The following is a 27,401-nucleotide window of genomic DNA, read 5'->3' as shown; positions in this document are numbered from 1 at the left end:
ACTGTAGTGACCTCTGAGGGAAGAGGACATCAGTAAAAGTTCACACCTGTAAGTTGGACGTTGAGCTTTAACTCCTAACCATTATATCTTAGGCCCTGTTTGCCAGCTACAGTCCAAGAACCCCTGAGAGTGAGAAGATGTGCTTTCAGGGATCAGGAAGATTGCTAGAAGAATTTTACAATTACATATTTTCATTTACATCACAGGTTGGCAAACTTTTTCTGTAAAGGGTCAGACAGTACATATTTTAGGCTTTGTAGGTCCTACAGTCTCTGTGACAACTACTCTGCCATGCCATTATCGAGAAAAAGCAGTCATAGACAATACATAACAAATGGATGTGGCTGTTTTTTAAAAAACAGGCTGCAAGGTAGATTTGGCCCACAGCTCACAGTGCCAACTCCTGATTTAGAGGATAAACTGAAATACATAGATACATACTCAAGTATATATATGGACGTTCTACCTCACATGGTTGACGATCTCATAACTAAGGCCACACGACTTCTGAGATTGCATTTATGAATCAGTTGGCACCAAGGAGTACTCTTCAAACTGTCAAGGATAATGAGAATAAAAAGAAGTGAACTTCACAGGTTTCAAGAACATCTGTGGTCTCCTTCTCTTCCAAGAATACCTTTCCCTCTTTCTGCTAACAGAACCCCTCTTTCTTGGGATGAACCTATTGCACAGGTGTGGGAAGGGTAAACCTCTCCCCCTCTCCTCTCATATGCCAGGCCACAGGTGCAGGCATAGGCCTAGGCCTGGCCAAAGAACCCCTATCATTCTCCTGTTCAGTGACTGTGTTTTACTGGATGAGCTTGTGACCAAAGTCAAGACAATTAAGGACCTCATCGATGTATTTCTGGGAGAACTAGGGAGAAAACTCTTGTTGTTATGGCTAATGAGCCAGTGGGTTGTCAGTGGCCATGATGACCAGGCCAAGAGTTGGAGAAAGAAATAAAGCTCTCATGGCATTGTGCTACAACAAGCAAGAAGCTCTATCTTCTCTGAACTAGGCTTATGCCACTTACGACCGAGAGTCCTTACTATCAAAATAAGTAATATGCTAGCAAAATTAAAGGCTCATTGACAAGCTTTTATAAAGAGTTTAAAGTAGTAATACAGATATGCCAAACTCCAAGCCACCTATACCATAGGTATGTTATGAGCAATTGTTCTGAGATCTCACCTCTCCTTTTACTAGTTGAGGAAAGTAGGCATGCCCTTTCATCTCCCTTCACCCAAAACTGATCTACCACACAGGTTGCCCTTTTTCGCCACTGGCCAAAGATAGAAATCTGAGAACAGTCTTTAACTTCTTTCTCCCCAGGATCCTCCACATTCAACCAGTCACCAGGTAGGGTCAACTTTTCCTCGTCTTTCCTTTTCTAATCCACCCAAATTTATTTTTCACCTCTGTTCCTACTTTATTTTAAGCCACTGGGAATATAAATCCTCTAAGAGAATCAATTCTGCATGAAATCTTATCATAGCCACCTTACTAGTCCCCCTGCTTTGGACTTCACTTACTTCAGAGCATTCTCCAAACCTCATCATGCAACACCAAGCCCTTAGTGATCTGGCTGCTGCCTACGTTACCAGTTCATCTCTTCCCTGGTCCCTCCACATTTTTCTCCAGCTATATGAACTAAGCATGGTTCATGGTACATGCCCTGCTAGTTGGACACCAAGCGTTCAAATATACTCTTTCCTCTTCCTGTATATTTTTCCAAACATTCCTCCCTCCCTCATATCTTCAGGAGTTAGTTCAGGCGTAAGCTTCTCAGAAAAGCCTCCCTCACCCTTTACTCCCAGTCTGGGTCAAGTGCCCTTCTTATATTCTCAGACTAATAAGCAAGTCTCTATTTTAGAATAACTGTTTACTTGAAAGCCCTGGTAGTGTAGTGGTTAAGACCTATGGCTGCTAACCAAGAGGTCAGCAGTTCAAATCCACCAGGCACTCCTTGGAAACTCTATGGGACAGTTCTATTCTGACCTTGGGGGTCACTATGAGTCAGAATCGACTCAACAGCAAGGGTTTTTTTTTTTTTTTCTTTTTTTTTTGGTCTCTTTACTTGTCTCTTCATTAGACCCTAAACTCCTTGAGATCACGGACTACATCTTCTTCTGAGTCAGTGTCCTCATGAGCTAACACACTGTGTCTGACATAGCTAAGCATTTGCAAATGCTTGCTAAAGGAACATGGGGATGACATGGGCTGAAAGTATCACATACTGATGCTCTCTGGGAAGACAGCACATCTCTAGATAAGAATGACTTAACATTTTGAAATCGGAGGCCAATGCCTATTTAAGATGATTTCCTGAATTTAAAATAAACCAAATTCAAATCTTTCCCCCAAATCTGAATATAATTATCATATTTTTACACTATAATTTGCAGAAATCAGACTACTTAAAACGGTAAGCATACCCTTACTTTTCCTTTCTTTCCATGACTTCCCAGTAACAGCGGCCATTTCTGACCTCTGAGATAAGTGCTGAGACTACACAACAAATTAATCTACCATGTAATTACCAAATGTTGTTAAATCTTTTGGTTGACATACATATAAGGACAATTATCTCCTAATCACCTTAGTGGCTTTCTTAATTTCCATTTGCTGCATCCTTTTCTAATACCAGTGTTAATACAGAATAGAAATTAGTTTGGGAAGAATGTGAGTGAATTAACAGCAAATGATACAGTTCTTAGAAAAAAAAAATTCTTAAGATATAAATTAATGTCTTTAAGTGAACCAAAACCAATAATATTTCACAAGAGAAAGCATTCATTAGTTTTCATTTACTCAAGATTTTGAGAGAGAATATTGTTCAAGTTTTCAATAAAACTACAGCTACAGTATTACTTGGGCCTTATTCTACCAATTTCAGTCTCTTCTGGTACACTCTTTCAGAACACACAAATAGCTTGCAGACATACAAAAAACATTTTCTTCAAATGCAGAAGGTAAGCTGCATGCAAAGCATTTACTCTAATTTTACACAGGGTTCCAAAGATGCTTAGAGAACAAACGTTTGAGCTAAGTTCTGGTTTTGGACAAGTTTTTATTTGGGTCTGAAGAGAAAGTTTAAAGTAAATAATATTCTTTGCAAACTCTGATTTATAGGAAATCTTTGAACTCTATTTTCAACCATGTTTCATAAACAATAAAGATATGAAAATAAATGGAAGATTACCCTTAATATAAAAAATAATTTTAACATTTAAATAGCATCCATGATTTACCTTGAATCTAAATGGTTTAGGAACATATGAATAAAATACTTAGTTTAAAAATTAAATTTACTAACTCTTTTGGACTTCGATTTGAAAAATAACCAAAACAAGAAACAAAAACCCACAGAGTAAATTCTCAGAATTCAAATTTCAAGTATAAAAAGATGAGCATATGGGTATTTATGATGAGAACTTCAAAAAAAAAATACAAACAAGCTACTGTTTTATAACACAAACCAAAAATTCACCAGATAATCAAAATATATCAAGAATAAAAAACCCCAAAGAGCTACTTCCATAAACACAGTTGAATTTGGAAACTTCCATTTTAATTTACAACTTGGCTAGAGTTTACCTCAAGAAGCTGACAATCATTTGCCGCTCCGGTTCCAATTCACAAAGATACTAACCAAAACTACCTACCATCCATTGTAGTGCCCTTTTTACCGCCTGAGAAAAAAGTTCATCCAAATTTCCCAGGAACCACCCTTCCTCCGTATCATAAATGGAAAGCACTGTATCATAAATACAAAAGTGAATTCTCTCAATTTCACCAAAGTTCATTTATAGGGATGTCATACCCAACCCTCTAACATAATAGAAAACCACACCTTCCATCTCTCCCAATTGCTAGTCTTCCATTTAGTCCTACAAATCAACTGCTAAAACATGTTTAATAAAGTCTTGAATTATTGGTTTCTTGTACCAACTTAAATTAATTCCAGGGAGCTGAGAGCCATCCTGTAAAAATCACTTGTTTTACTTTAATAACTTAAAAATGGTATTACTGATTTTTTTTTAAACCATCAGTAATAGAATCTGGTATACTAAAATACTGGGTGAATTTTCACCTCAATATTCTAAAACTGTTCCAAGGAACAGATGTGCACTAGAGAAAACTAGGCTGCTATCCAACAAGAACCAAAAGTGTTCTTTTTAGGAGCTTGCCACTTGCTGTTAGAACTTAGGTTATCAATAGGAACCGAGTAAACATTCCAGCTGAGAATAAGGTAACACAAAAGAAATGAAATGATGATTGTGGCTGAGGTAAAACATCTTTGGTTGCTATTGTTCATGCCAATGTGCTTCATTTTCCACTGCATGTGTGGCAATATGGTCAGTGTTTTCCTCAAAAACATTATTAATTGCCCCAAAATGACCAATGTCAAGTACATTTCTTAGGCAAATGAACACATAAAATTGTGGCCTATTTTAAGCTGGAAGGGACCCCTGGGAATCATTAGAGCCAGACTCTGACTTCAAAGAGAGAGCTACTTAGGGTCATCCTCCCATCTGGTTAGGTATTTAGCTTAATTACTTTAGAGGAAAAGCTTTTTTCTTTCTGGAAAACAAAACAACAACAGAAAAGGAAAACAAGAAAGTGTTAGTGTTAAAAGGTAACACATATTCTCTTTGTATAGGGAATCCTTAAAGAAATGTTAAACAAACATGTGAAAGATTTGATTTAAACAGGAAAGAGATCAGTATTCTGAAATACAGAACTCTCGTAAATAAACTAATACAAGTTGTAGCTCCTGGAGGGAGTGTATGTAAGCGACAGAGAGAACAAGAAGCTTCCCGGAAAAGTCTTCAAGGAACAAGCCAAGCTTTTATATTCAACTCTGCTCACTGTGTAAAACTAAGGGTTTATCAGTGTGTGTCTGGGATTGAGGATTATCTCTTAATTCAACAACATCTTTCCCAATGTACCTGAAAACAAGTGTATTTTCATTGTCTAAGAGTCCATTGTTTAAAATATATATCACAGAATGAAACAATTCTTATACAATGTGAAAAAACCATAATTTTTGCATATGCTTCTTCACAGTATCACCAAATTTAAAAGAAGAAAGCCAATTATGGTCAGGGAGACAGAAGGCATTCTAATTAATCTTTCATGCATAGTTTTAATTGAACGTACAATTCAAACAATTTATTGGAAAGATGTGTGCATGTATGGGTATGTGTGTAATTAATGGTTTCAACATTTCTCCAAGTTTTAAAGTCAGGATGAAGTCTAAATCCAAAAATTATTGTTAGTTAACGCAGTACATTGAACTCTTTCAGTTTTCCTACATCTATCTGAAATATATAGGGTCACTATGAGTCTGAATCGACTCAACGGCAGTGGGTTTTTTTCCGGTTATCTGAAATACAAAGTCAAATATTACTAGAAATAAGTTTAATTTTTGCATACTGGCTTTCAAAAAAAATCTCTAATGCTCTGTAATACCTTCAGGTGTTACTATATAGTGATTTTTAAACTATCAGCAGTATAGTTAATGGGTAATTTCCTGATCAAGAGGAATATTTCCTAAGTATCCTAGACACCAGACACTGCACCAGGCACTTTACGTAAGTTACCTCATTAAATTCTCCTGATAACTCTAGGAAACAGGTGATATTATCCTCTTTCCACAGAACAGAGAGCAAAAGCTCAGAGTCTTAGTAACAACCAAAATTACAAAGCTAACAAGTAATAGTTCTGGGATTAGAATTCCAGACCAACTGATTCTAAAATCCTTATAGTCGTTACTCTTCACCAAGCTACAGCTTGAAAACGTGTAAGAAAAAGAAATATTTTCTAGCTAGTTACCAAAAATGCATTATCCGATTCAGGTATGAAATATTTCCATCTAGTACATGTGCTAAGCAAATAAATACTCACTGCAAATTCTCAATACATGACTGATCAACAAATACTGCAATGTAAGAAAACTTCAGTTTATCTGACATACAGCTTTCCTAACCGCCAGGCTGCCAGTTCAGCTCTGAGTCTGAACACATTCCAAAAAGAAAAAGGTTTTGGCATTGAAGAAGGAGCCCACGAGCGTCTAGTCACAATATGCCCTGCCAAGCAGAACCAAAGTGCCAAAGATTATTTACACCCAATGCACTGTAATTGGTCCTTTTACCCTGCAGAAAGAAAAAGGTGCTTGGATCGGCCAGAATATCTATTCAAAATAAGCCTTAGTGCACTGAGTGCAAGAAATGAGGAAAAAGCAACAGGAGAGAGAGGAGAGGAGAACTGCTTATGTGTTAAGACTAAGGGGATGTTGATCACAAGGGTGGACAGATTAGCAGCAGAGACAGGGCTGGGGGCATAGCAGGAGAAACTGGAACAGCAGCAGATCAACTTCAGACTCCAGGAGAAGAGATAGCAACAACATGGAGGTAGAATACAGCTCTGTTCTTGAGGGAGAAGAGAGTGAGGCGGTAAACTGAGTCATTCAGCCCTCTGGCCCAACACCTTTTATATCTAATATGTGACCACGCAGTTTTAGTTTTTTAGAATGCACAGAGAACGTTCATCATATTGTTTCATTTGATCCTCACTCCTTCCATAGTCTCCAGCTGTTATTATTATTTTCACTTTCTGATCAACAAAATGACGGAGTTGTAGAGAGCTGAGTAGCCCAAAGCACTTAACTAGTAAAGTGGTTAATACCAAGAATAGAACTCTCATCTTTTATCTTAGCACAGGGATCATTCACAACACTGCCTCAACTATGTAGTACAGTTTTTTTTTTTTTCTTAAAAAAGAATAAGCATAACTCATTTTAGAAAAAGTTCTACTGAAAATATTTCTATTAAGTATGTAAAACTTCAGCTATATAGGGCTTTAACTGAGTTGCCCAAAGACTAAAGTTTAAGTGTACCAGGCTAAAAGCTCATATGAGCCCAAGCATATCCAATCCTGTGTAGATAGCCTCAGCATTTTTAGCATTACCTGATGTATGAATGGAAACCCTGGTGGTGTAGCGGTTTAGAGCTATGGCTGATAAAAAAGGGTCAGCAGTTTGAATCCGCCAAGTGCTCCTTGGAAACTCTATGGGGCAGTTCTACTCTGTCCTATAGAGTCACTATGAGTCGGAATCGACTCGATGGCACTGGGTTTGGTTTGGTTTTTGGCGGATGTCTGAATATCACTAGTAATTCTTTACATTTCCAACTTCCAGCTGCCCGAACACCTATATTTTGCTGACTGCCTAAAGGCTATAAAGACTTCACACTACGCAAGCCAAATTTATTTACAATGTATTGTCCAAAAACCCAAACCAAAAAAAGCACTGACTCTAGAGATTTAGTCTAGGCATTAGGATCTATTTGTCAAAATCAGAATCCAACACCTGTCTCCTACCTGTTTCACAGTAATGTTACCAAGATGATATTGTTATACATAATGGTGACAGACATTTCGACAGAGATTGTCTCCCAGGATTTCAAAAAACTCTCCATGTTTTCAAAAACTACACTCAATATCAAACCCATATATACGATCACTTTAAAGAAGATGTTATTATTGGACAAAAAAAGCAAAACATACAGATTAAATAAATTAGCTAAATTCATATACAGAATGGACGCACCTTACCTTCAATCGCTCTTTTTTTTTTTTTAAACCCAGGAACTCAGGCAATCTTTCCAAACATCTATAAACACCCTGAGCTTATCTGTAATATATTTAGACAATGTACAGCCTTACTACTCAAAGTCTGCTCTATGAACCAGCAGTACTGGCTTCATCCAGTGTATTAGTCAGGGTTCTCCAGAGAAACCAACAGAGAGAAAGGGAGAGAGATTTATTTTGAGGAATTCACTGATGCGATAGTGGGGGCTGGCAAGTTCAAAATCTGTAGGACAGGCAGCAGGCTGGAAACTCCAGCAAGATGTCTATGCTACAGTTTTGAGGCAGAATTCCTTCTATTTAAGGAAACCTTACTTTTGGCTCTTAAGGCCTTCCACTGATTGGATGAGGCTCACCATTATCATCTGCTTAAAGTCAACTGATTGTAAATATTAACCACAGGTAAATAACTTCATAGCAACATCTAGGCTAGTGTTTGACAAAACAACTGACCACGAGAGCCTGGTCACATAAAGTCGACCATTACACACGGAAATATGTTAGAAATGCAGAGTCTCAGGCCCATCCCCAGACAAACTGAAGCTGCATCTACATTTTGACAAGGACAGGTGATTCACATGTAGACTGGAATTGGGGACACACCAGGTCTACAGACATATAGATATATGCAGATATAAAGAGATACAGCAAGAGAGCCAACTCAGATATATCTTAGGAGAGGCATAGGGAGATGCCTCAGGTTCAAAGAAAATAAGGCCTTAGACTGTTTTTAAATAAAGTCAATTGTTCATATCACGAGATGAAGGAGGTCTGGGGAAATCAAGTAGTAAGAGAGGACCAGGTCTAAAGCCCCTCTGCCTGCCACAGGCATCCACATCATATCAGGCATATATTTAAAAGTAGCCACTAAAAACTCACAGAAATGTTTTACAATTTTTATGCTAATGATATATACAAGGTTTTAAAATACTTAGCAAAAATTCATTTTCTGCTCATATAGACAAAAGCAAAAATACTATTATTGTTTAAAGACAAAAAAATGCAAAGATTAGTAATACACAGATAAAAAGATGCAAACCTAAAAAGATAATTTTAATGGGATATTTTACCTAGAAAATTAGATATTCACGGTAAATTCAGGCTGGCAATACTTGGCTATACATTATCGTCTTCAATAAATTTTTATTCAAATCTCAAATTTATCTTTTTTTTGCTAAGTCAGTACGTATCCCAATAAAACTGAGTTAAACTTTAACCCTTATTTCAGTGACATAATTTAGTACCATTTTTTTCCTTTCAATAACATGAGAAGAATAACCTCTGTATTTTAAATGAAGTTTACCAAATGAATTCAGGTATTACCAGTTTTTCACAAAAGCTATAAATACTTGCTTCTCTCTAAAGGACCTTTTTTTTTTTTTTAAAGGACCTATTTCCTCAAATAAAAATGTCTTTTGCCTGATTAAACTTCTTCATCACCTGAGAAATTTTCTTCTGCAAATTTATAGGTGGCAAATTTGTCAACAGAACCTTGCTTTGTCAAAATGAGCTCCTTTCAACCGCTCTGGTAGAAGAGTCCTGTAGTTAATTATTTGGGGGGAGGAGGGGAGCATCCTGTACTGAAAGAAAAACACTTGACAAAATATTTGGACCTAAGTATTCAACCATAAGACATCTTGTATGATCCAAAGGAGCAGGCTCAGTATTTATAATACTTTTTAAAGCTGAACACAGGAAAGCAGAAGTAGCCAAAAGACAGTTTGCAAAACAATGAGAAAGGGCCCAGAGGAACCAGTACTGCTGGTTGTAGCTGCCAGCCCTACTTCTCGGCTCCTCATCCCAAATGACTGTAATGATGAGCATGCTCCCCAAACTGAGAAATGCCGTCAAGCCTGTGGATGTAATCTATACAGCCAGTACCTCAGGGACCCCCTGCAGAGGATACAATTTTCAGGAATGTCACTTCAACACGTACTGACATCCAACAAGTCCCACTCCATTCTGCAGAAGCCTGTTACTAAATGGTTTAACTATTGACTCTCATTTTTAATCCCAGAGATACCACTAACAGAAAAGAAAGCAGGGTAGACATGCATTCATGGTGGAACAAACTGGAAATTAACAAAAACAAGATGTTTATTTTTCCCAAAGAGTTTTCACTTATCTGCCTCTCTCAAAACCTAGTTTTTATAATCTTGAGTGTTCTTAGAATCTAAATAACAATACCCTTCACAACAGCAACTTAAACATCAACGTATAACCTGACTGATAGATTCAAACAAACAAAAAGAAGACAGAAAATAGGGCTATGATTCGCATTCATTCAGCCTCTTTATAGAATACATCATCACAATTGAAAAAATAAAAATTCCATAAGACAAAGCCGTATAACTTTGACTAGCCTAATTCAACTTCCAAAAAAAAAAAAAAGCCCCCAAAACGAACATTCTTATTCTGCAGGTTGTGAACTGCATTTAAAATGAATACCCAAAGAATTCCAAGCATTCAGGGTATATGGATTGCCATTCTTCCCACTGGATTTTTAAACAATGTTGAATGAAACATGGCTGTTTGAAATACTTCGGCCCCACCATTTAATGCTGTTGAAAATGTCAAGAGCCATATTGTGCCCCAGTGGCTGCTCTACAACAAAGAACACATCCTCTGAAGTTACAACGCTCCTAAGTGACGCCAAGTGAGAATTTCTAGGCTAGTACAGTCAAAAATTGCTACTTCTAAAGAAGTCAATAATCCCAGAATCACAATTAAGCAAAAGAAAAAGCACTTCCATCATCAAAGCTTGTGAATTTTTCCCAATTACAAATCTCAGTAAGTTCCTTCACCTCTAAGGCAATGTTTCTATATATTAGTTTAAAATAAAAAACACCATGACCATAACCGTATACTGAACTCACTTTTTTTTAACTTGATGGTCCTGAAGAATAATGACATATTATTATAATAGATTCCACAGAAATGAGGAAATGGGATAACCATCAAATACAAAGGGATCTGACAGCGATGACAGAAACACTTTATTTGGTCACAACAACTAGCACACAGCTGCTTTTCCGAGGGCACTAATACATGTTTCATTTGACAAATCATGCCATTTAGTCTGTCTGCTTTACTGTAAAACATGGCCTGCCACACTCCATACCCTGTCTCACTCTGATATCATAAACGCCATGGCAAAGAAATCAAGAAACAAAAGACTATGTCAGGTTATCATAATAGCATTTCCTCTGCCAAATACTAAGGTACTTCAAAAACAGACACAGTAGCAATGCACTCAAACAATTGTCATATGTGTCTAACCAAATGACTATACGTAAAATTTCATTTGATTCCACGATAATATGGGATCTGAAGTCGGTTAGAATTTTCAATTCTTGTCTCTTTTCAACAGTAATTTTTTAGACATGAGTCAATCAAAACACCTCACTGCATCTCATCTTTAACAAAAATTCACTTCTAGTTGTTCAAGTAAACTGTAATTTACAAGGTGCCCTTGAATAGAATAAATTACTCCAAAAACCTGACAGCAATTTTAATGTAGAATCTTGAAAACATATGATTTTAGTGTTCCTTCCTTCTTCAAAATTACCCTGAGTAAATAAGTTTGCTCTATATGTTCCCTTGTACCTGTAAAGAAAAGATGTCACGGTGGTAAACTCAAAAAGTAAGCACAAAAAGTTTATGAAAGACTGTAAGGAACATTTACACCTTTTTTTCTGAGATACCTAGAGTACCAGAGAAACTGACAAATGTGATTGAAAGGTTAAACTGCCAGAGAGGAGAAAAGGGCAGGAAAGGAGATCAATAGAAATTCGATTGTGCAGCATGTTGCTGAAATTAATCACCTAGAAACTACAAACATCTCTGAAGGCAAAAGTTTAGAATCCTATAGCTAGTTGAGGCAGAGAGTTCTGCTGACGCAGACCTCTCAGAAAAACACCTGGACAATAAGGAGCCCATTGGGTAAAGTGTTCCAAAGGTTCCACAGGTATGAATGAAGAACCAGTGAGCACCAGACCAAGAATAAGGCCAATACAAGCCACCTACCATGTATTCTAAGCACAGATATTCTGGGAAAGAAGGCCACAGAGTCCCAATAAAAGTTTTAAATATAAGTGAATGTCAAAATATACATGAGTAAGAGATTAACAGTTAACAAAGAAACAGGTAAATTCGAGAGAAATTTAACCTGCCAGAGAACAAATTATCGGCATTTTCTTAAGTCTCTATCATCAAACTCCAAGATTCAAATACTTCACCAAATAAAAAAACCAAACCCGTTGATTTCGACTAATAACGACCCTAGAGGATAGAGCGGAACTGCCCCGTAGAGTTTCCAAGGAGTGCCTAGTGGGTTTGAACTGCCGACCCTTTGGTTTGCAGCCATAGTACTTAGCCACTACACCACCAGGGTTTCCAAACATGCTAAAAGTACAGGTAGGAAAGGACTGGTAGTATTAGGCTGCATGCCTATTCCCAAGGATGAGCATCTGCTGTGTACATATTATACACCATATATATAAGGACCCATGTCTAGTAAAAAAAAAAAAAAGTCTAGTAGTATCTATAATTGGTGAATTACTGAAATGTAGCTGTTTATTCCTCAAACGTGCATACAAAAAATTTCAAAGAAACCATCTATCATTGTTCATAATGATAGATGGTTATACCCATAATTATTCAAAGATGTTATGCCTTTTTCATGCTATGAAAAACATAAAGTATACAATTCCTAATTATATGCCCCTCTACTTTTTCCAGACAGGATCCTAAATGATGACAGCCATTCACAGAGGAGGGGTCTTTAGATTCAATAACCTGCTCATCCTTTCCATCAAGGCCGCCACACTTATCACTCTTGTGAAGCCATTAAAGTAAGTACACAAAACTGATACAATTCATAGCTTCCAAGAGAGAACTGAAATGCTTAAAAGATGAATTCTACTATGTTAAAAGCATTTAGGCAAATATAATAAAAGTACAAGAAAGAAGGTTTGTCAGCCAGATTTTTCTTTTATCAGATCACTCTAGGCGTGAACTTTGTCCTTTTCTAATATCATGAAGGCACCTGTTTTAGGAAAAAGCAGTCTTATCCTATGATAAACAGCTGCACCATTATGGGCATTTTAAACAAGTACTTTTAGTATGCTGAGCAGCAACAAAGAGATTAGGAAGACAAACTGTGTTCCTGATTCATGCTGGAATCCAAAAGGTTGTAGCTATTTCAGAATCACAGCAGCCGGGGATTCGGTGTTACCATGGGGTGTATTAGTGCTGAAAAGTTAAGTGCTGATGACAAGACAAAAGCCCACAGAATCACCAGTGTAAATTAATAATCAAATATGTGTGTGCGTAAACAGTTTGTTTCCTTAAAGATTTAAGGAAACCCAGTGAGGCAGTTCTACTCTGTCCTACAGGGTCATGATGAGTCGAAACTGACTCAGCAGCAGTTGGTTTGGTTTCTTGGTGTACCACGTGCGCATGGGCGTGTATGTGTAAGTTGCTCTTAAGCGTCACTGAGTTGATTTTCAACTTATAGCTACCCAATGTGACAGAGTAGAACAGCCCCACACGGTTTTCTAAGATGTAATCTTATGGGAGCAGATCGCCAGGTCTTTTCTTTCACGAAGCAGCTGGGTGGGTTTGAACTACCACCTTTCGGTTAGCAGCTGAGCATTTAACCAGTGCACCACAAGGACCTATGTGTGTGTATATATATATACACGTAGAGAGAGAGAGGGAGAAGATATATATAAAAAGGGAAAGAGAGAGTAAAACCTGCAAAAGCCAGAACCCGTATAGGGCAGAAACCTGTCAGAGAAGGAAAACTCAAGTATTTTCCACTAATAGAGAGTGACAGAAAAGTGGTAAGATTGTACCATCAAAGGTAGAAAACTCACGAGACCTGGAAAAACAAGTCTCACTGGTCTCACTGTGTGTCTGTGTGTGAGTGTGAGTGTGTGTGTGTACTTACAGACATATATACACACACATATACATATATATCGCCAAAAGCAAGTAAGAGACAGATGGCAAGCCATTTTCCCTGAGGTATATGTACATGTCCATTAAGTGCTTATATTTGGGTCACTTGCTAGAATCCCCATGTGATAGGCCCAATGTAGGTAAGATAAAGTGATCCACATTGACTGCACTTAATTATAATTTTAATTTACTGATAAGAGATATACTTATTAAAAACAACAAAAGAGACCTTTTCCAATAGCAAGAAAATAAAATACCATATAAAGTAATTCATAAGGAATAAATTATATGCACTGCATTTTCTCAGAATATTATACACTGAGGAGGAAATTTTTAAAAAGTAAAACAACACTCCTGTGAACACCGGCTTCTTCCAATAATGAGCTGATGAGACAATCTTTGATACAAAGCAAATCTCTCCCTTATTTACTTTTATAGTAATTCTTTCTCAACGTATTTTTACTGAATACCACACATGCCTTCAGAGGCTGAACATACTGGAATTTTAAGATGACAATTCCCGACTGGTCCAAAAGCAAGCCTATTAAAGAGAACTCTTTAGAAGAAAGCTAAGAAAGTAACTGATTATTTCACAAGGGATTCTTAACATACTGGGTCAAAACTCCAAACTAATAATAACATGAAAAGACCAAGTGGAAGAAATAGTTAAGTATCTATTTTAGGGGAAAAAAACAGGTTTTAAAAAAGTTTCTAAATTGCTAATACGCCTTAAATCCTCCATTCTTTCATTTTAAATCCTGATAGTCAAATTTTTATGACCATAGGGGGAAAAAAAGACTATTATTTGTATAAAAACCAAAATTGACATTTATACTTAAATGAACAACTAAACTATGAATTAGCTATTAAGAGTTTTGGGTGGCTTAAATTCAAGAGTAGAATATTCTGCTTGTTTCACACAATTATTGCACAATGGCACAACGAGGAAACCTACAGGTAGTTGTTTAACGAATGCACAACTGGGCAATAAAGGGAGAAAAATCTTCCAAGGGGCCACAAACATATTTCCTACTTCCAAAATATCAAATTGTCTTTTTGTTTCACTACCGCGTTATTTTACTAAAACGTGAAAATCAAAACATGTAAAAGTTGTATTGTGTTCTTATTCACTTGCTTAAATACCATGCCATCAATTAGATTACAGGGACAAAATGAAATCAGACTTCAAAAGAAACAGTCATGGTTTATTTTCAATGCTTTGAAGTAACTGACTCCTCTCTTAGTGTTATCTCCATGGGAGATTTGTAATTGTATTTTTAAAGGGGATGCAGGGAAAATGATGCAATGTCATCCTCGACAATATATGTGAAACGGCAGGGAATTTGGGGTCAGCCAGTTTTTTCCACTGACCTAAACAGAACATTTCTCCAGAAAATAAGAGAAGGTCTTTCAATGGGACACATGCAACATGATTTAAAATTTGGCAAAGATTGCATATTTATAATTCCAATTTTACCCTAACCACAAACCTAAGATTCAGCACAGTCATTACTAGAGTGATGGCAAGGGGAGGTGGAGCTGAAGCTGCTTCTTCATCAGATATTGTGAATTCTACTCTTCCGCTGTTTGTTTCATCACATTATAGGCATATTCTTTAGTTTAGCACAGAAACACTTGTTAAATATTAAATTTTACTATAGGGAAATTGGTTTTGCTACAAGAAAGTTTTGAGTTACCACTTAATCTCAACCAAGCTACATGAAACACTGAAAGTAACTGTATATATATAATTTATAAAGTAAATTTGATCACTATATTTAAAAAGAAATGATAACTTTGGGAAGTACCACAGCAATAATGTTTAGGCTTCAGCAATATAAAGCCCTCCTAAAGTAAATGCCAGATTCTTTAGGCTGAAATGCAGAGTCTTGATTTATTTAAGCAAGTCAGGCATAAGAGCCAACTCCCTTCTTGACTACTGTGCTCTTCATTCCAACACTGGCCGCCCTTATAGAACTGTATTTCACAACAGCTCCTGGGGAGGGGGGCAACAAAATCTGCAGGCGCAGTTTAAGCAACGTTTTAAATTTGATTCTTTGCAGTCTGAAATGGAGTGGAGGAAATAAACACATTACCATCATCCTCCAGTGTCTACTTAACTCCCCAGCTCCCTTCCCACTCCAGACCCCAATGAGTCACAGTAGATAAATGGAAAGTATATCTGAAAAGTCACAATTTATAGTGCGTGTTGGCACTGAGTAGCTTTAATATGCTGTGTAAACACCAAACAAGTTCAGTGCTCCTATCAGTATACATCTCACAGTACCTAGGATATACAAAAACCAAGTTTGATACTTTTAAAGTTTCACTGCAGTTCTGCTACTAAAAAATCAAAAATATAGTTTTCAAATTCTAGCAGTATAATTTGTGCTTAGAGGCCCTCAACAACAAGATATCAATATAGAAGTTCTATACAGCATATTGAGCACACCATCAATTAAAACACACAGGTACATCACACTGAACTCATCTACGCAGCTAAGGAGAAGTCGGGAAAATTGCCACTTCATTCAATTTCGAGCATATGAAGAATTTATAACACTTGCCAACCATCAAAGCACAACTGATTGATCATGACACTCACACCATTCTCCCAAAGTTACAAAGTTCTAGCACTTCTGCCTGATGATTAAAGGGAATAAGCATTAGGCCCAGAGAAAAATTTATGTGCAAAGTTAGTTCAGTTTTAGTCTTAACCTTTAAAGAATAATTTCTTCTGACTTGGAAACTCTATGGGGCAGTTCTACTCTGTCCTATAGGGTTGCTATGAGTTGGAATCAACTCGACAGCAGCGGGTTTGGTTTTTTTGGTTTGTACTCTTAAGAACTGGACAGCAAATAAGAACAGCATCTAATAGGAATACTTGATTTATCACGCTGTTCTACAGCACTTACACTGTTACAGTAAGTCACTTTTTTTTTTTTTTTTTAACAAACTCTATATTCTTGGTTTAAATACTTGTAATTCAAACTGTCCTCAATGGAGCCAGTAACCGCCAGGATTCATCCATGAGCTTGATTTAGCAAAAAGTCACCATCAAGGGCTCATTCTGCCAACACTCCAGAAACAGCAGGTGCACTATAATGCAAACCCAGAGAGAAATGCAGCAGCTCACCTTACCCTGTCACACGGACCATTTCTTAACACATGTAGTGTAATTGCTAAAATGTGTACACTGCTTAAAAGTTGGTGAAAAGTTCTTGTCTATTAGTGGCTTCCTATCAACTAGTCACTGATAAAGACTACATAAGATGTATTAAGAAGGTTTTGCTTGATGTTCCTGCACCTATTATCAGGGGATTTCATAACAGACAAGATTTGCTGCTTTAAGGGATGTAGCCATGAACATGCTTTTAGCCCGAGAGTGGGAACATCAGAGAATACAGAATATAGCTAATTACCACCAGGAGAAGATTCTGCCTTGACCTCCCCTCACTATCAAACCACTGTGCTTAAACTCACTCACTGCCTCACCCTGACCCTGGGGATCCATTCACTTTCCACAGCTCAGAGAGGCTGCTGAAAAGCTGTCAAAGTAAATCTGTGCACAGTTTTTGGATGGTTTAATTTCAATGGAGCATGAAACACCCCAGGACGGTTAATAAGTTTAGCCAGGCGTGCTGTTCTCCCTAATATATTTTAATTATGCATCTGTTTTCATTGTAATCACATTAAGTCACCGGAAAAGGCACAAATTAGAATTTTCCCTAATGGCTATTGGAGCTTTTCATCAGTTTCTAAACACTAACAACGTTTAAAAAAATAGGTAGAGACACCAGCACAACTGTGACATTTTCCAGAAATCGATGCAGATTCTTAGACAACACAGTTCAGGTCTCATTAGCCACCCAAACTAACCCAAATGCAGAAGACAACTTCAGTCTCTAGGGGCGTCTTCTTCTCCAATTAGCACAAAAGAATCACTAATGTCTAATGCGAAACGCCCAAGCAGAAATGAAAACCGAGACTTCTACAAAGTGCTGCCCCATCGATTTGGGAGCCGGAGCCCGGGAGGGGAGCGGGAGACCATCAACAACATTATCTTGGCTCAAAGTAAAGTACTCCACACGCCAAACGGCAAAGTTGAAGCAGAGTAAGATCCCTATTTCCACTACTTTGGCAACTGTCAGACGTGTATTTTAACCTCGGGAAATAAAAATGTCCCATCAATAAAAGGAAACGTTACAGGGAAGATCTATTAGGGGGCAGGGAGCGGCTTCCTTCCAGCCCAGACGTAAAATCGCTTAATGTACTTTTGTTGCACCAAGGAATACCTAAGACTTTTTCTTTTTCTTTTTCTTTTTTTACTACGTTCATTAAACAGTTTCCCAAATTGCTGGGATTTCCGTTAAGAAACTTAAGCGTCTGCCAACACCCAAGAAGCAAGGCAGAGAACCTGCTGCAAACTAGGAGCCGAACTCCCTCACCCCGCCCAGCGCGCTCGCGTCCCCGGTGTTTGCTTTATGTGTTAATGTTTAAGTGTCTCCTACACTTTCAGGTCGTGAGCCAACGCTCCCAAGATGCACTTTCAACCTTAAAGCAGGAAGCTACCGAGCCGCTGAGGAGTCCCCACGCAGCCCGTCGCCCCTTTCCTCTCACCCCTTCTTACCTGTCATCATAGCAGAAATCCGCACTCAGGGTGTTGAGATACAAGGCGAGCCCCAGAGCGCTGCTCACCAACTCAGCAATCATCTCTCCACCGCCTTCCCTCCGGCTCCGCTCCCAGCGCGAGGGCAGCAGCGGCAACAAAAAACAGAAGCATCAATCCCCACCTTCCGCCGTCTTCTCCTCCCAGCTTCACTTTTCCCTCGCTTACCTACCCTCCCTCTTCTCCCTCCCTTCCTCCCTTGAGTCCTTCCAATCCACAGCTCCTCTCCTCCTCCTCCGGCTCCTCGCGCCCGTCTCCACAGCTCCTTCGTCCTCCCCGGGTGCGGGCTCACACCGCGCTCCCCATGCCCGGCGCCCGCGAGCGGCGAGAGGCGTTCGGGCTCTTCGCGCTCCCCCGGCGGATGCGCAGGGCTGGTCCTTCGCGCGACTCGCGGCCCCCACCCTAACCCATGGCAGTTCGGGTCGCCCTAGGTGAGGAGTGGGACAAGGAGGAGATTACAGAGTGTGGGGTGGGGGCTAGAGGGACCGGACCGAGCCGGGCTCTGGGACCAGCTGGAGAGAGAGAGAGAAAGAGGGGCGGGTGGGCGGGACGGGGCGAGCCACCTCCCCTCGCCGCCTCCCGGGCGCACAGCTTCGGTGCCGCTCGGGCTGACTCCGGCCGCCACGGCGGCTGCAGCTCATTCACTCTTTATTAGCTCCCTCTCGGCTCCAGCCCCTTCTCCAGTGAAGTGAGGAGCGGTGGCCGGAGACTCCAGAAGCTCCCGCGTGGGGCTCTCGGCGCTGCCCCCCGCGCCTGCGTGGCCAACCCACCAACGCGGGATTGCCCAGCCCCTTTCTCCACCCAGATCCTCCCCTATAGCTCCTCCCACTCTCCCTCCTGGCTGGAGGCTCCTCCTACCCACCCCCTCTGTCCTGTCGTTTTCTTTCACCTTCGATTTCACTCTGGAAAGCCCCCGGGACCCAAGGGCGCCTCCTGGAAAACAGCCCAAAGGGGCGGCGAAAGTGCGCCCTCGGAGGGGGAGCTAGAGGAGAAACGAGACAGAGGAGGACGTGGTTTCTCGGCCCACTGCTGCCTGGCCGCGCTTTCGGCGACTGGCACCGTCTGGGTCTCAACCCCTCCGCTGCGTGTGCCAAGCGCTGCCCGGCGTAAGTCCGGTCAGCTGGAGAGACTTCTGCGGACTGGGAGAAGAAAAACAGGTTTGGCAAGTGCTGCAGCCTGGGTTGTAGCAAACACACAAGCGATCTCAGACACAGGCACCCGGTGCCTGAGCAGAAATGGAGGGTTGTTGGAGAACTTGGGGCATGGGGAAGATTTCACCTCTGAGCCTACCGTCGTCCTGGGATTGTGGGGGGCCGGGGGGGATGTACCCGCAGTAAGGCTTAAAAAAAAAAGGGGGGGGGATGCAAACAAGAAGAGAGAAAGAGACCCTCTGCCCCCGTAGCCTGCGGAAGCCTCTCGTGGTTTGGGGGGACTGCCAGGCTGACCCTGAGAACACAGACACCTCCTAGTGCAACCCGGTACAGCGCTATCCTTTCACCTAGGAAGGCGGGAAGCTAATCCCCTTCTTTCCTTTCCACCCGGATGCAGGACGGGATGGAAGGCATCCAACGTGATGAAATATGCTGTAGGAGAATGGCCCGTGTAGAACGAGCGCTGGGCACTAAAGTTGCAAGACCAAAGAGGACCGCGGGCTGCCTGCCACACCCCCTTCTGGCTTGGCCCCTCTCTGGCAATAATAACTCCCTTGGACCACGATGAACACTACTGCAGCGCCCTCTGCTGCATGGCAACCAAAATACGTGCAAAACAGATCTGTAGCCGGCCGACTTGCCCCTCGGCCAAGGGCAGCCCCTAACCAACAAGGTCTTCAAGGCGACAAGAAATTGAGCCCCCTGGATGTCCAGCAGTGGCCAGAAAAGCAAATGCCTTGGTTTGGGAATATGCAAAACAAAGCTACATCTTTCGTGATTTCACTAATAAGCTCATATGTGGACACAGATGAAATGATGAATATTGATGATAGCTATTTTTTTTTTAATATGCCATCTATGTCGGGCACACTTTTGTGGCCTCGGAAAACTATACGCAAACAAAAGTAAAAGGAAATCATATCTTTAAAGGCAGGGACTGGTCTTTTACCTTTTAATTTATTCCTTAACCTTTGCTCGCTGTTGAAAACTTTTTAAAAAATCATTTGTTGCCTCATCAAGGTCGTCTGTGTGTTCCTCATATTGACATCGGATCCTAGTACAATGAGACAAGGCTGTGCTAAAGCTCGAGACACTTGCTCTAGAATCAAATACCTGGTTTTGAGTTCCCACTCTCCTTATGTGGATAATCCATGGCCAGTTAACCTTTATATTCCTCAGTTTTCTCATCTGAAATACAGTGATAATAATACCTGTCTTATGGGTTTTTTTTTTTTATGGGTACTTTAATTATGAGGATTAAACTAGTTAACATGGGTAAAGCACTGGAAGGGTCATGGTAAGTGTAATAGAAGTGATACTGTGATGAAGATGCTCTCCAGCTTCTTCTTCTTTTTAGCTGTTAGGTAAAACCTAGATGTTTACATCCAAATCGCACATCCACGCTGTTGCAGCCCTACCCCAAGCTACCCTTATCCCCTGCATGACTAATATCCAAAAAACCCACTGCCGTTGAGTTCATTCTGACTCATAGCAACCCTATAGGGCAGAGTAAAACTGCCCCGTAGGGTTTCCAAGGAACGCCTGCTGGATTTGAACTGCCGACCTTTTGATTAGCAGCCATAGCTGTTAACCACCACACCACCAGAGTTCCCATGACTAATATAGTAGCCTTCTAAATGGTCTCCTTACTTCTACTCTTGCAACTTGCTATTGCACAGGGAACAATTCTAATTCTTACTGTGGCCAGCAAGTCCCTCATGTGGTCCTGCCTACCTGCCCCCCTTCACTTTGTGGCTCAGTACGCCAGAAACACGTGGACATAGAAAACAAACATTAAAGAAAAAAAATTGTTGGCTGGATTAATAATGAAGAAATGTGCTCAACAGATTGAGGAAACTGTATAAAACTGCAAATGCACGAATTTTCACCTGAGAGAATAGAGTAACCTCCTATGTTGTGGATGTTAAAGACGGTGAAGAATTAGCAAAGGAGAGAGGGAGGTAGTGATTTAAAAATTCTAAAGAACGCATCAACTCTGCAGGAAAACCATGCTGGAAGTCACACAACCTCTTCAATAATTAAGAGGACTCAGAGGCATGAAAGTATTAGAGAGGTTTGGATTCCGTGTGCTAAGAGCTTGTAAGCATTTTCCAGAGCTGTCTCCATTTTCAAACCTCCAGTAATTTTAAATATTTCTACACTCCTCCTTTTCTCCTCTCTCACTCCCAATTCCTCTGAGTTGGAACCAGCCTAGGAGACTATGAGATAAAACGGCACATCTTGCCATCCCTAATGAATGAAAGACTCAAAATCCAGCTGTATTGGACAAATCTAGTTGCTTTTAGCAAATTTTTCTGTTATAATTTAACATGAGTCTCAATATCCTTCTCGTGCATTAAACCCTGGTCTCTTTCAGACTGCTCTCCAAGGACTGAGAGGCAGCCAATGTCTGCATTTTCTTACTACCTTGAGCAGCTTTGGGGGAAAATCGGATTAGAGATGTCATCACTATCCTTGGAGATCACTGAAAATCTGGGGACATTGCTTTTTAGTTGTTAAGGTATACTCATCCAATGTGAGATTGCTGCCTTGGTTCTGAAAATACATATTTAAAGCTACTATTGCTCTCCACAGATGAAGGAAATGAGGCTAGCTGGCTTGTGTTTCCTACCTTAGACACACACAAAAAAAAATTTTTTTTTTGACACAAGGCTGGCCAAAAAGTCCTAAGTCCATATTTTCCCAGAGTAAGCTCCACACATCTGCTACCTTACCACTCCCTCAATGAATTCCTTTTTATAGTTGCCCCAACCTACACTGCATTTGTTTTGCATCCCCAGCCCTTTGTTATATAATGCATACCTTTGAACTGCCAGTTCCTGAGGGTAAAGATTTCCTTATTTGCCTAGGACATTGTTAGTTTATTGTGCAATACCTTCTTCCCTTTGGGTGTTGCATAAATATTAACTCAAAATTCACATCTGGGCTTGGTCATCATTTCTATTTGTCCTAATATAACTTCTCTTTGAACAATTCATTTGGAAAGTGTGCCAACGGGTGAAATGTGGCACATAAATTCTCTTGCTTCACCGAATGCCTTTTAAAATGCCCACAGATTTGATTATTTATGAACAGAAGATTTGTGCCTCTTCCTTGCTCTCTCAGTGCTAAAATCGTACCAGGCCAAAGTAATTACAGTCGCCCATATGTTTTATGAAAAGGTAGCCAAGAATCTCCTGCTAAAATCTTAACAGATTGACTAGGAAGCTGAAAAACACTAGCCCAGCAGGTGAAACTGCCTGTTTAGGGAGGTCAGAACAGAGCTCTCTGCTGGGAGACTCATACGCTCTGGGCTTTACTCAGGAAATAACCCTGCAGGAGAAAAACAGCAGAGCGTGGATGAAATGTGGGTCAGGGAGCTGAAAGAGGCACATGGGCTGCTTGGTTAACTAATGACAGTAAATGCATTGGCTACACGTTACATTTAGATGTTTCCCAGCCTACCATAAAGGGCTGCCCTGCAGATACTACAACGTGTAACGCCGCTTTATCCCAAGACTTGTGATCCATTCGGAATATAATTAGGACAATGCAGCCGTGGAAACAGATTCTGTCACCTCTGCCACAAAACGGGCTGTTAAGAACCAGCTGCTACCAAAGTAATGATCACTTCAAGAATTTCAGTTTCCCCAGCTTCCAATTCAAAGGATGTGGGGATTGTGGGAGGAGGAGAGAAGAAGGAGTGTAGAAATAACATGTGAATAACCAGATATCTATAATTGCAGAGATGTTGAGGCTAATGACAGAATTCAGAAACTCAATCAAGAAAAGCAAGGACAGCCTCCATCATAGAATCTCTCTAAATGCATTCACATGCACTGGTATAAACAGTGATCAAAAATACTCTAACAGCTTGAAAAATTACACAGAATCTTGGGCAATATTATCAACCTTTTGAGTTTTGAGAAGCCTCAGATTCTGTAAAATAAAAGGTAGATCATAGAGCAGAGGGGAAATGAGTTTTGATGTGGATGTTAGTTAAACCAGTTATTAATGAATGTTGCCTTGACGTTCAGCCCAGTATGGATCCTGTAAGCCGACACTGCCCAGTAAAACTTTCTGCAGCGGTGGTTTTGTATCTGTGCTGATCAGTGCCGAGCCATTAGGCACATGTGGCTATTAAGCACTTGAAATGTGGCCAGTGCAACTTCATAACTGGATTTTTAATCTCATTTAAATGTAAATAAACACGTGGCTATGGCTACTATATTGGACAGTACAGCTAAAGCTGTCAGGGTCTCCTAGACCACCACCTCCAACCCCATGCCTTACAGGTGGTTTTATGTAAAAGCCAGTTGCCAATATTCTACTGCTGGTCAAAATTTTAGTCCTGAACCACTCACCATAACCTGCTCTGCATCCATGTGCTGACCTGTCTTTATTTATGATAATAAACCAATTGCCATCAAGTTGGCAACTCACGGCAACCCTACGTGTGTCAAGCTTGTGCTCCGTATCTCAATGGTTGCCTTCAGAAGTAAATTACCAGGCCTTTCTTCTGAGGCACCTCTGGATGGACTCACACCGCCAACCTTTTTGTTAGCAACCAAGTGTGTTAATGTTTTGTACCATGTTGCTGAGCAGCTTTTAATATGAGGCATTTTACTGATCACCCTAAGTTCATTATCTCATTTGATCCTCACAACAACTCTGAGAGGCAGGTACCATTACGATGTTACACATGAGAAAACAGGCTCAGAGAGGTTTAGTAAATTGTCCTTAGTCTTAAGGCTTCTAAGTGGTGGAGCTAACATTTGAACTTCTTTTAACTACAAAAGTTTATGCTTTAACCACTGCTCGGTCTTGTCACTCATACTCTTACTCAAAAGGCCACACACGTGCCCATTAGGATCTACTTCAGGTGATAGAATTCCTGGTTGCAATGAAAGTCTTTGATTACATTCAGATTCTTCCTGCTCTACCTTCCCTCAGATCATTTTGGATAAAGTACTGTGGCCATCCTCCATGGTCTGCACTTCTGCCTGATTTCCCAAATCTGGTAATCGGAATCCTACAAATACTACACTCTAATCTATAATGGAAACTCTCTCCCACTATATATATATCATACACAATCAACCCCCATGGAAGTAGCAGTAAAGAGATCAAATGATGTATTACGTTGGGCAAATCTGCAAAAGACCTCTTTCAAGTGTTAAAAAGCAAAGATGTCGCTTTCAGGACTAAAGCGTACCTGACCCGAGCCATGGTATTTTTCAGTTGCCTCATATGCATTCAAAAGCTGGATAATGAATATGGAAGACTGTAGAAGAATTGATGCCTTTGAATTATGGTGTTGGGGTAGAATACTAAATATACTAGGGGCTGCCAGAAGAATGAACAGAACAGTCTTGGAAGAAACACAGCCAGATTAGAAGCGAGGATGGCGAGACTTCGTCTCATGCACTTGGGGCATGTTATCAGGAGGGACCAGTACCTGGAGGAGGACATCATCTTGGTAGAGGGTCACTGAAAAAGAGGAATACCCTTAAAGAGATGTATAGACACAGTGGCTGCAACAGTAGGCTCCAATATAGCAACCATTGTGAGGATGGCACAGGACCGGGCAACGTTTCTTTCTGTCATACTTACGGTTGCTCTGAGTCGGAAAAGACATGACAGCACCTGACAACAACATCATGCATAGACACTTTTACTAACAGTTGGGGTAATTAACATTACCCAAACTCCTAGTCAGTAATGAAAGTCTTAAATTATAATCTGGAAAACCATTAAAGCATTTATGGAAGTGACTTAATACGACTATGTTAAAAATCTCACTACAAATTTGAGCCTCCTTCAAAGTAACTTTTATCCATGTTGCTAAGTGTTTAATCCATGTATTATTTTTATGAAATGGTTACAAAGTTCAATGGCAGTTTTCTCTATTAATCTACTGATAAATGATACAAAGTCAATAGTTTTAATAAAGTTACACATGTATATGAATAAGTATCGTAATCTGGTAGCATCAGACCTAGTCTGCATTCAGGAGGAGAGATGAGAATCAGAATCTGTCCAAAGCTGATTCCTATGAAATGGGAGTCAGCCATACCTCCACTCTACAACTTTTTTACCATTTCTGACACCAGCTGTCACCCCCACAGCACTCTCTACTTCTGTGCTGGGTTTGATAATTCATTGCAATGGCCACACAGAACTCACAGACTATACTCATGATTATGTGGTTTATTAGGGAAATAACAGGCTACACTTTCAGATCAGGATCAACCTGGAAGTAACAAGATACCACTCAGGAGACAGGATACAGTTCGTCTATCAGGACAGCTTCCAACCAAGATGGCTGTCAGCTTCTTCTAGGCTGTGCCTGCCGCCAGACCTTCCCTCGGCCACGCCTGCCCAAGTGCTAAATCTTTAACGTGTTTTTTCAAAATTCCATATAATGTCAGCATTACTGACAGCATTGAGAGCCCTCTTGAAATGTAAAATTAATCTAGAATTATTTTGTCTAAACTTGAAAGAATATGTCTCTTCTTCCTTTTCATAGAGCTGATCCATGGATCAATTTAATCTCATAATACAAGTTGCAGATGAGTTGATTTATCTCATGGCGACCGCATCTGTTTAGAGTAGATCTTCGTTTTACAGGGTTTTCAATGACTGTGATCTTTGAGAAGCAGATCGCCAGCCTTTTCTTTCTCAGTGCCTCTGGATGGATTCAAACCACCAACCTGTCAGTTAGCAGCCAAGCCCTTAACCATTTTTGCCACCCGGGGACTCAATCTTATAACAGAGATATGTTTTTACACTTGATATTAAAATGTAGTACACAGTTTAAGCCTTTCAGCATTGTCAAAAAACTGTCCTTATTAAAGTGATCGCAGAGTCACAGGGCCCTAATTTAACTCGGGAGATGGCAGTTTTAGGAATCTTATGATATATAACAAAGATCTTCCAAAATTGATTTAAATATCCTTCCACCTAAAATCAATTAATGAAAAATTATAATATTTTAATGCAAAATTTACTAGTATGTATCAGACAGAAGGTCATCATAGTACAAGTTAAACTTCACCAATAAATTGGACCTATGAATTCAAATCATAATAAATAATTTCTCCAACAATCTCGTATATGCACTTAAAAGATAAATGCCATACCATGGCATTATTTTAACATTATTCAGCCCATGTCCTCCTGAACTCCACTCAGCTATACTCACTAATGCTTTTTTCAGAAAGACCCAACCTCAGCCAAAGCCAGACACAATTTTTACCATGGCAGAAAACACATCTGAATCATCACCAAGTGCAGGGAACATAGGGCCCACCTGCTTCCTGTTGCATTCCACCATTTGCCTACTCAATCATTGTTTTCTCCTTATCCTTGTTGCGTTGGCTGATTCTATGTGTGTATCCAGATACCTGCTTTAGGTTTTTTCTCATCATTTCAAAACCCTTCTGGATATAGAGATTTTTTTTCTGCACCCAAGCCCACTTGTCTGTGGCCTGACAAAGTGCCTAGTTTTGACAAGTTTGCCTATGGAGGTTTAACTGTTACCCGAACCCACTTGCTACTCTAGGAAGTTCTGCCGTATATCACTTGGACCCAAAATTCCACCCATTCTTTAACTTCTACTCTAGCCTGATTCTTATGGACTCCCTTGGCTGCATTCCCACCACGCAGACTTGGATAGCCACACCTGCAGGAACCAAACCCAAGTTCATCACACATCTTTGGACTCTGTAGGTTAGACTGCAGGAGGCCCCCCATGAAGCCACCCAACAATTGGGTAAGTTTTTTCCTTCCCCACTGCTTGCTTTTTTACCGTTCTCAATCATGTTGTTCTTCTTGGGTTCTAGTGTGTCTTGCTTCTTTATAGGTCATAATTTGTGAATCTATAGGTATTCACAAATTTAATATGGTAGTTTCAATTGTTGCACAGAACCGTTGAATAATATTGTGAATGTTAAGCAATTCACTT

At 40.0% G+C, this 27,401-nt stretch overlaps 2 protein-coding genes across 3 annotated transcripts in view; both read right to left on the bottom strand.

The window, feature by feature from the left end:
* Positions 1 to 18,816, bottom strand: part of TMTC2 (transmembrane O-mannosyltransferase targeting cadherins 2) — a 452,862-nt gene extending 434,046 nt beyond the window's left edge. For both annotated transcript variants that reach the window (XM_049883964.1, XM_049883965.1), the window contains exon 1: positions 18,246 to 18,816. In XM_049883964.1, coding sequence (XP_049739921.1) covers positions 18,246 to 18,328 — 83 coding nt within the window. In that variant the 5' untranslated portion in view covers positions 18,329 to 18,816. The remainder of the gene's footprint in view (positions 1 to 18,245) is intronic.
* Positions 18,817 to 23,373: 4,557 nt separating this feature from the next.
* METTL25 (methyltransferase like 25) overlaps positions 23,374 to 27,401 on the bottom strand; it is a 345,627-nt gene continuing 341,599 nt past the window's right edge. Inside the window, exon 12 of the mRNA XM_049883967.1 lies at positions 23,374 to 25,081. Within this exon, the coding sequence (XP_049739924.1) occupies positions 24,923 to 25,081 (159 nt within the window). The 3' untranslated portion in view covers positions 23,374 to 24,922. The remainder of the gene's footprint in view (positions 25,082 to 27,401) is intronic.

The sequence above is a fragment of the Elephas maximus genome, chromosome 4 (assembly GCF_024166365.1).
Source record: "Elephas maximus indicus isolate mEleMax1 chromosome 4, mEleMax1 primary haplotype, whole genome shotgun sequence".
In the NCBI taxonomy this organism is placed as follows: domain Eukaryota; kingdom Metazoa; phylum Chordata; class Mammalia; order Proboscidea; family Elephantidae; genus Elephas; species Elephas maximus.
Note: the sequence above shows the minus strand (reverse complement) of the source record. Positions and strands in the feature narration are given on the sequence as shown.